The sequence below is a fragment of the Rana temporaria genome, chromosome 1 (assembly GCF_905171775.1).
Source record: "Rana temporaria chromosome 1, aRanTem1.1, whole genome shotgun sequence".
NCBI classification, from domain to species: Eukaryota; Metazoa; Chordata; class Amphibia; order Anura; family Ranidae; genus Rana; species Rana temporaria.
Window position 1 is genome coordinate 360,747,044 of NC_053489.1, and position 10,371 is coordinate 360,757,414.

Here is a 10,371-nt window from a genome sequence, read left to right on the forward strand (position 1 = left end):
AATCCCCCCGCCCCCCCCCCCCCCCCCCCACTGTGCAATTGTAACACTAACTTTAAAGTGTTACTAAACCCAGTAATATGAAAATAGTTCATCTACCCGACCCCCCCACAGTGCCCACAGCTTATAAATCTTAATTTTACATTAAAATATTTCCATTAATTAGCCTTTTTGGAGGATCTGTATACAACGGTTACATGATAAACTGCAGAGTTTCTCCATTGCTGAGAGTTCAGGAAGGAGGAGATTTCCACTGCGGCTGTATACACGCCCACATGTGTGATGTCAATATCATGTGACCTGGCTATCTCTGAGAACAAGGAACTGTTCTCTCCAGCATAAAAGACACAACTGAGCATGTGCAGGTTAGCTACCCTGCCTGTGTTAGCTGGCATACACCAGATAGACAGTGCAGGAGGGGGAGGATCTATGCATACAGGATAAAACGTCTCTTTTACACAATGCAGAGGATTAACCCCTTAAGTTCCATAGTGAGTATAACAAGCATGCTAGGCCGCATATACAGACTGATTTTACTGTTGTGGATTTAGTAACACTTTAATAAATTGCTGTTATTAAATCTGCTGATTGGGATTGTTATGCTTCTGGTCCCTTGTGGATCGGGTTCACGCTTTCTAGCTTCTGATGATGATTACCATCTTTACTTACCTAGTAAGAGCGCTGTTAGCTACAATGGTGGGGTGCTGCTGTAACTTTTCCACTTGTACTGCAGCCAGAGTGTGCTGCCTTCCACAAGATGATGGTGACCTTTGCACTTGCCCGTTAAGGTTGGCTATTATAATACAAAAGGCACCACCCTGTGGTAAGCAGTTCATTCACAATTTTTTTTATCTGTAAAGGGTAACAAAATCAAAGAAAGCTCTGTATGACACAAAATGCACCCTTTGCACCATAATAGCAAACCTTAGAGCCAGTTCACACAGGGGCGACTCGTCTTAGTCGCCTGACAAGTTGCGCTCCGCTCTGTACTATGGAACCGTTCTAATAGGAGCGACTCAAGTCGCTCCGACTTAGAAAAAGGTTGCTGTACTACTTTGGGACGACTTCAGGGCGACTTGCATTGACTTCAATACAGAAGTCTGAAGTCGTGGGCAGATTGCCTTGCCGAGTCGCTCGGCAAGTCGTGCTGCCCCAGTGTGAACCGGCTCTTACTGAGCCTCACTAACCTTACTGAGCTGGATCAAAGGGCACCATATTGTGATAGGCAGCGCTCTCACTTTGCACTTGCTTAGATTGCACCCTATGACTTAATAGACAACCGTACTGAACCCCCCCCCCCCCCCAGGACAAAAAATAAGATACGGCCTTTTTAAATGACATGTAAGGTTCACTAAAAATGATTGTCTGTGTACTCTGCTGCCAAGAACAGCTTGGTGCAATAAAGGTATATTCCCCATGTACAGTATATAAAGTAAATCTCATTTGGAGCTCAGCGAAGTCTAATGCCCTGTACACACGATCGGAATTTCCGTTGGGATAAACTCCGATGGATTTTTCTGACAGAATTCCGTTCAAGCCGTCTTGCATACACACTGTCACACCAAATTTCGACCGTCCAAAACACGGTGACGTACAACACTACGACGAGCCGAGAAAAATGATGTTCAATGCTTCCAAGCATGCGTCGACTTGATTCTGAGCATGCGTGTTTTTTTCTCCATCGGAGTTCCATACAGATGAATGGAATTTCATCGGAAAAAAAAAAGAGAGAACATGTTCTTTCAAAGTCCATCGGAATTTCCGATGGGGCACACGGAATGGTCGGAATATCCGATGAAAAAATTCCGTCTGACATTTTCCATCGGAAATTCCAATCGTGTGTACAAGGCATTAGCACTGCTTCCCTTGCTACATGCAGAAAAAAGATTCTCCTGTGCACACAGGGTCATGTTTTAACTACACTTTATATTTGTAATAGAACATGAATTTTGACCATAAAACAAAAACTTTGGGTGCCGCTCTAAGTCTCCATTCCAATAATCTCCGGTGACTCTCACTGAAAGGGTACCAGCATGGAAAGAGCCCGTCCCAGCTCAATGTACATGCTGAAAAAAGGAAAAAGTCTGAATGCTGCACACCAACATAAGCCTTGGTATAGACAGGTAAAAAGCAACTTCAGCTGGGCTCCATCCAGGCCACTGTGGTGGGCCAAGCCTGATGGGAAAGTTGTGACACTAATTCCCCATCAAGTTTGTTCCCCTTGTGATTGAGAGCGGGTGGATCTATAGACAGTAGACAGCCTGCTATTGACTGTAAAGTAAAATGCACACAATGCCTTCTGTCAATTACAAGAAGAGAGAGGACCTGAGGGGGAACTAGTGTCTCAGCTACCCCATCAGGCTCCACCTACTCTTAACATCATTGGTTGCTAGGAGGCTGTTGTCTGTGAAGCAGATAGCATTCTTAAAACCAGTGATAGGTGTGTAGGGGGTAGTGGCAGCAAATATGCCACCTGATTCATACAAAGCATACAGGGACAGGCATTCTGCCTGTCTGTGTACACCTACTTACAGATGGTCTTAATTAACTCCAATTTTTGTTAGGTAATTATTTTTGAAGTTGGTACAGTAATAGCACCACTTTGTATACAAAATATTTGTAAATATATGTAAAAGAAAATGATAAAAAACACACAGTGGTTCAAAAACCTAAAAAAAGGCAAGAATGGGATTTGTCCTCCCCTAACATCTTCACACTTTTTGCTACACCTGGTGGAGGTTTGCTGGTGTATTAGTCAAGATCTTATGTTCTGTTTCAAATGCCAATTTATGAATTGGCATACCTCCTTAGACCCAGTCTGTCCAGACAGTATGGTCACCTGCTGACTTGGTGCCACCCACAGGCAGTTTAACTCTTCAATAAGACATAGAAAATGCATCCAATGCAATTTTCCTTCAGATAACTGTAGCACTGAAGATGTTTACCAGTTTTTTGAAGTGTAAGAGAACAATGACTTTCCAAAGTCCCTTCTCTGTGAAATACTAACACTGATTGAGGGAACATGGAAGAAACAGGGGGGGGGGGCTAGATAAAACTGAACTAACTAGTGCTAAACAAGAACGAGGGGGAGAGGAAGATACCAAATCACATAAGCAAATACATTGTAGTGGCTCTAAACCGCCACTAGGCATAGGCATAATACAGCACAACAATAACCTGATGTTGTTTAAAGGCAAAGTCCAGACTGAGCTCATTTGGCTGGGCTTCTCCCATGGGTTTTGTACTCCTGTGACCCGTTTTCATGCAGACAGCGGTCTGAAAACCGCTCTCTGCTGGCATCAATGGAATCAGTCCAGGCACCACATCATCACAACAATAAAGTCTGGAACCGCCAGGTGCCTGGACTGATGCCTGTCTCAGCCTCTCAGAGAGCCGCTGAGAGACATAGATGGCCGATCTCTGCCCCTCCATAGCTTAGCGCTCCAGTTAAGGGAGGAGCATAGAGGAGAGCTGCTGACAGTCAGCAGCTCTCCTCTCTGGGATCTGTGAGAACTAAGCCATTGGCTGTGTTCAATGGCTCAGTTCTCAGTGTAGAGACGCCGGGGGACAGATGAAATATCGGTCCCATGCTGCATCCACCTAGGTAAGTATAAAAGGGGAAAACAACAACAACATACTTCTCTTTTAAAACAACAACAGAAAAAATACATATAACTGCGCTAGAACAATAATATTAATGGTTTGAAGATCCTACAAGATGTTTTAGAAATGGAGTAATACAAACAATAGCTAATTTTGACAATCTAATATTAAATTTACTTGAAAAATCTCTTTTCATATTGTTGTGAGTACTGCCAATCTCCTGGCCATCTCGTTCCACAATGTTCTGGATTCCCTACATGCTTTACAGCTTCTACTCTAGGTCATTCATTTGCTTTATGTTCAATTTCCAAGGACTACAAATCCCATGGTACCCTGCTAGCTGCAGCGGATAATGATTTCACCGTAGATACATATAAAAGTGTATCTACGCCCCTAGAAATCACTGCTTGAAGGCAGCAAGGTACCATGGGATATATAGTTCTTACAAATGGAAGCTTAACAGCAGAGGAGAAGCTGTAAAGCATGCAGGGGGTCCAGGAAGTTGTGGAAAGAGATGACAAGCAGACAGGTACAACGCACAACACAAAAATAGATTTTTCAAATAAACTTATATTGGATTGTCAAATATAACAATTGTTTGTATTGCTATTGCAATGATGATTTTATAAAAAATTAAAGTGTGTACTTTGACCATAGATCTCCTTTAACTTACTCCAGGCTGCATCTATAATAAATGGAGTGAACACATGCTATTGTCTGCTTCTAAAAGTTACTTTGTTGCTTATTGGTGACCAGTGCTGACAGCAATTTGAGAGCTCCTGTGTTTGCTGAGAACAAGGTGGGGGTTGATGTAGAATGGGTATACAAGAGAATGACACAGTAATTACAGGTTTTCCCAGTATTCTGGCATTTCAAATGCTTGTTAGTAAGGGTCACCTGTAATTACAACCTTATCACGCTCTTTAGGGGATCTGCAATTAATAAGCTGTAATTAAATGACAAATAATAAGAAATAATAAGTACCTGGCAACAAATAATAACTGTTATTGTCAATCCAATGGCTGGTATTTATATTTAACAGTGTAGGTTTTAAATGTGATTAGTGCTGAATGGCACAAAGAACAATTCTGAAACAATCGGGGTTAAAATACTTGGATCTGTTAGGGAAACAAACAAGAAATGAATGGGCAGCCAAAACATTGCAGAGAAGGTGTAGTCAAGTAGTGTAATGTTCAAAAATACAATATTCTGTAAAAACACAAAACTCTGGGAAATGCAAGTAACCCAATCTAGAATTTAGCAACAAGCTCTGCGACTGAAATCACCCTAAAATCGTCCTGTGGCCATTCATGGCTACACACAATCATCACACAGTTACACACTGATAACAGCAAACAGTCATTTGGTGATTTGAGTCACACAATTCACATGCATAATATTGTTCCTGTAAGGCTGGCTATACACCAGTCATTTTTTGACCCAATGGGTTGAACAAAAGAAAATTAATTAATTCCCCCATATACACACTCGATGTGGAAGGAGGAATCCCTCCTGCTGGGTCTTTGTATTTTGACAGCGGGGAGATTTCCCTGCTGTCAGGATACACTGATCAGCACCGTCGGCTATAGCCAGTGGTGCTGACCGAGAGCAAATTTTCCAGCAGAACAATACAACCAACTTGCATTGAATTTCGATCCATGTCACATATTTCAGGTGAATCGCACACACCTCCTCACCAAACTGCTCAGATACTTTACATAGAAGCAGGCTTGCAGGGTCTAAAGCTGACCGTATGCTAGTAGAATTTTGTTTGAAAATTTTCCCAATTTCCCAATTGTTAGTGGGGTAAAATTGTGGCTCGTGTTTGATCACAGTAATGAGAAAATGTGAAGGAGCAAGCTGGATAATTTTTCTTGAATGATCGAATTTCTAACAGCGTAAGCTATTTTCATTTGGAAAAGATCATTCATTCCAAAAATGTAAAAAGCAAATGTTTACAAAATACTTTCAAATGACGTTAATCAAGTCATAAAACAAACTGATGAAAATTTTAATACAAAAGTTTGTTCGAATACCTATAGACATCTTCCGAACCGCCCAACGTGTATTTACGTCGCTACTTTGACGTTAAATAAAAGGGTTATATCAACAGCTAGCTGCCATAATCCAAGTATATTTTTACAAAGTGGGCGATCCTTTTCCACATATATGGGACAGTGGCTAATTACTTTTATGGGCAGCGGGAGAGGTGCCCCCTCCCGCCACTTCCCGGTCTTTTCTGCCGCTTAACAGAGAGATCAGCAGCGGCGGAAACAATCCGATCCAGTGGAGTGATGGCCAGGAAGTCGAGAGAGGGCAAGATGGCCCCCACTCGATTCTAAGCCCTTGGGGGACCAGAGCAACGTCAAACGTCACTTCTGCCCTCCGGCCTTTAAAGGCCCATTTTTTTATGTGGAAACATAAAAAAATAATTTTTACCCCAGATCTCACATTAAAGAGGCCCTGTCCTGCTTATTTTTATTACAAGGGATGTTTACATTCCTTGTAATAGGAATAAAAGTGATGACATTTTTTTTTTAAAAAGGCACAGTGTAAAAATAAAAAGTAAGGTACAAAGAAAAAAATAATAATAATTAAAGCGCCCCGTCCCTCCGAGCTCGCACACTAGAAGCAAGTATATATGCAAGTTGTGCCCAAATATGTAAATGGTGTTCAAATTACACATGTGAGGTATCAGCGCGATCGTTAGAGCGAGATAAATTATTTTAGCACTAGATATCTTCTGTTATCTGTTATCTTATCTGTAAATCTTTAAAGTAATGCCTATGAAGATTCTTAAGTACTGTAATTTGTCGCCTTTCCACCAGCGTGTGCAAAGACCATGCCACTTTTTGAGATTCGGCACTGCGTCGCTTTAACTGACAATTGCGCGGTTGTGCGACGTGGCACCCAAACAAAATTGACGTCCTTTTTTCCCACAAATAGAGCTTTCTTTTGGTGGTATTTGATCTCCTCTGTGGTTTTTATTTTTTGCGCTATAAACAAAAATAGAGCGACAATTTAAAAAAATATATATATATTTTTTTACTTTTTGCTATAATAAATATCCCCCAAAAATATATAAAACATTTTTTTTTCGCAGTTTAGGCCGATACGTATTTTTCTACATATTTTTGGTATAAAAAAAACACAAAAAGGGTTTATTGCTTGGTTTGCACAAAAGTTATAGCGTCTACAAAATAGGGGATAGTTAAATGGCATTTTTATTAATAATTATTTTTTAACTAGTAATGGCGACCTTATGGCTGCGACCTATATATATATATATATATATATATATATATATATATATATATACACATATAATTTAGTAAAACTTAATTGTCTATCACTCACTTGTCTTGGTATTTCAGGAAATTTGCCTTTGGTCGAGCAAGAATGTCCAGGCTACTTTCTACAGACCTAGAGCTTTGAGCTGCACACATGCTGAATCTGAAAGACAAGTGGTAGAACCAGTTAGAAGAAACAGAGAAAGGGTTAATGTGACATTATAAATCCTATACAATGGTATTAGGAGCCACTTAGGGGAACTGATCTGCTTTGTAACATATCCTATACTCTATAGCAGGGATCCTCAAACTACGGCCCTCCAGCTGTTGTAGAACTACACATCCCATGAGGCCTTGTAATGCACTGACATTCACAGACATGACTAGGCATGATGGGAATTGTAGTTCCTGAACAACTGGAGGGCCATAGTTTGAAGACTCATGCTCTATAGCTAAAAAATAATTACTTTGTAAGGTGATAATTATTCTACAGACCTAGAGCCTTGAGCTGCACACATGCTGAATCTGAAAGACAAGTGGTAGAACCAGTTAGAAGAAACAGAGAAAGGGTTAATGTGACATTATAAATCCTATACAATGGTATTAGGAGCCACTTAGGGGAACTGATCTGCTTTGTAACATATCCTATACTCTATAGCAGGGATCCTCAAACTACGGCCCTCCAGCTGTTGTAGAACTACACATCCCATGAGGCCTTGTAATGCACTGACATTCACAGACATGACTAGGCATGATGGGAATTGTAGTTCCTGAACAACTGGAGGGCCATAGTTTGAAGACTCATGCTCTATAGCTAAAAAATAATTACTTTGTAAGGTGATAATTATTCTACAGACCTAGAGCCTTGAGCTGCACACATGCTGAATCTGAAAGACAAGTGGTAGAACCAGTTAGAAGAAACAGAGAAAGTTAATGTGACATTATAAATCCTATACAATGGTATAAGGAGCCACTTAGGGGAACTGATCTGCTTTGTAACATATCCTATACTCTATAGCTAAAAATAATTACTTTGTAAGGTGATGATTATTCTACAGTGAAGTTATTAAAGCAGCATAATACTCAGGCAATGGGAAGTAGGCTCCTTTCCTATTGTCTTTCTAAATCTCCTGGGCTCCCCAACCGGGGTCTGCTCGGCATTCAAATTTTGACTTCAGCCTCAAGTCTAAACTCTGCAAACCATCTCCACCATGGCATCAGAACGCTTACTGATTTATTAAAGAGACACACACCATGTGTGAGCTTTGACTTGAAGATGAATTTTAAATGTACGCACATGAAGAAACAAAAAAAAATAAAAAAAATAAGAATGTGACCTTGTAGTGCCTAATTTTACATTACAATGAAAAGTTTATGTATATGTACTAAACTCAATGTAGATCACCCTGTTTTGTTTGTTCAGCTGTCTGTGACATTCAATAATTGTATTTACACAGTAACTTCCTTATCTGTCAATGCTCTATGTACTTGCCAGACAGACATCTAGTGAGCTTGCCATGGCAGTATCTAAAGAGAAAAACATAGTGCACATAATACCAATTTGCATAAATAAACTACGGTATATACTAAGTACTCAATGTTTATGGTGCAAGAACTTACCCTATTCATCAGTGCCTGGATGTTCTCATGTTCCGAGTCTAGCCTTCTCCCTACTTTTTCTGTTGCTAAGAGACTGAGTATGCTCTGGTTTCCAGGGGAACTAATAAATGTCACATGGAGAGCACCAGGGTGTCATGTGACAAAGCAGGATAGGCATGACAAGCAAAATATGGTAACAGAATTGACTTTTAGGTGAAAACTGTATAAGAAGACATACTTTGTACATTGTTACAAATCTATTTATATATACTTATGATTAGGAACATAGGCTGGATTTGTGACAGTTTTGATATGCATGTTCCTTTGCAAGAAAAAAGATGTGGGTATAAAATTTGCGACAAAAATACGATTTTTTTAAGAAGGTGCAAAGATTTTTTGGACATACAGCTTAAACTTAATGATAAATGTAGTAAGTTTTTTTTTTTAGCTTGCACTACAAACAGTTAATTGCTCTTTGGTTGCCGTGACTTGTGTGGTTTGGTCTTAGCTCATGTTTTCAAATGCACTGCAGACACAATGGAATACGTTTACACACTGTTAGCAATAGGGTAGATTTACTAAATACAAATAGTCCGTGCACTTTGCAAGCGTGATGGTTCCAGAGTTTGGTAAATGAAGGGAAGCTCTGACTTCCACCATCCAATCATGTGCAAAGCAAAATAATGTTTTTTTTTATTTTCCCTCATTTTCCCTTTACCTCTGTTACTAAGCTGTGGAGCAACTGCACTTGGAAAGTGTGCCATCTATTTGCCTTTTAGTAAATCAACCCCAATTAGTATATACTCTGCCACAAGAAACTTTTGTGCTTAGCGTTCTTATATTTAAAAGCAGAGGACAAATATGTCCAGTATGCTGTAGCAACCAGACAGATTTCAGAAGACCAATGTGTGTATGGGGATGAATGAAAACAAAATCTTAAAGTGGAACTAAAGGCAACATTTAAAAACTTATGAGCAGGCAGGCAATTTAACACAAAAAAAAGACATGAAAGGTCTCCTCTGCAATAAAATAAACCTTCTTGCCTGTTCGCATTCTTCTATATAATTCCATACTGGCCAATCAAAACAGCCAAAGACAGGGCTTGAGTCCTGCAGGAACGCATGGGAACGGCATTCCTGCACTTTTTCCACAGGAGAAACAATGTAACCGTTAGCAGCTGCATCCTACTGCAGGGTATCCGGGAGTATCCCACAATTCACACATATGTCCTGTGTCCCGGACATCTTCATTCCGGGACAATACAGTGTCCCAGAATGAAATGAGGACACATAGCCACCCTACTAGCTGGTTGCCGGAACTGTTTGCTAGGGCTTCCCTGCCTGATGTCTAGCAACCAGTGACATCATAATCAGAGTCTTAGGCCCCGTACACACGACCAGTTTCCTCGGCAGAATTCAGCTTCCGACCAAGTTTCTGGCTGAATTCTGCCGAGAAACCCGGCCGTGTGTACAATTTCGCCGAGGAAGCCGCCGAGGAGCTCGACGAGGAAATAGAGAACATGTTCTCTATTTCCTCGTTGTTCTATGGGAGCTCTCGGCCCGCCGAGCTCCTCGGCGGCTTCAGGGCTGAACTGGCCGAGGAACTCGATGTGTTTGGCACGTCGAGTTCCTCGGCCGTGTGTACGGGGCCTCAGAGTGAGGCTGAGAGGAGTGAGGACTGCGCCTAGTGCTGCGTTCTGAGTCTACCCACCTCCTCTCCTTCTCCGGCTGTGGCGCCCAGACAGAATGACTTGCAGCCAGGGACTCACTGACCTTCTTCACTCTGTCTCCAGTCTCCACCCCGTGAGTCCCACTTCCTTCTCCGGCCCAGCGGTATTCTACAGTGCTGACTAGGCTGGCTGGCTCAAATCCATGGCTAGCTG

At 41.1% G+C, this 10,371-nt stretch overlaps 1 protein-coding gene across 1 annotated transcript in view; it reads right to left on the reverse strand.

Moving 5' to 3' along the window:
* The window catches only part of THEG (theg spermatid protein), a 58,812-nt gene extending 51,763 nt beyond the window's left edge, over window positions 1–7,049 (reverse strand). The window contains exon 1 of the mRNA XM_040321951.1: window positions 6,958–7,049. Coding sequence (XP_040177885.1) covers window positions 6,958–7,046 — 89 coding nt within the window. The 5' untranslated portion in view covers window positions 7,047–7,049. The remainder of the gene's footprint in view (window positions 1–6,957) is intronic.
* Window positions 7,050–10,371: the final 3,322 nt, after the last annotated feature.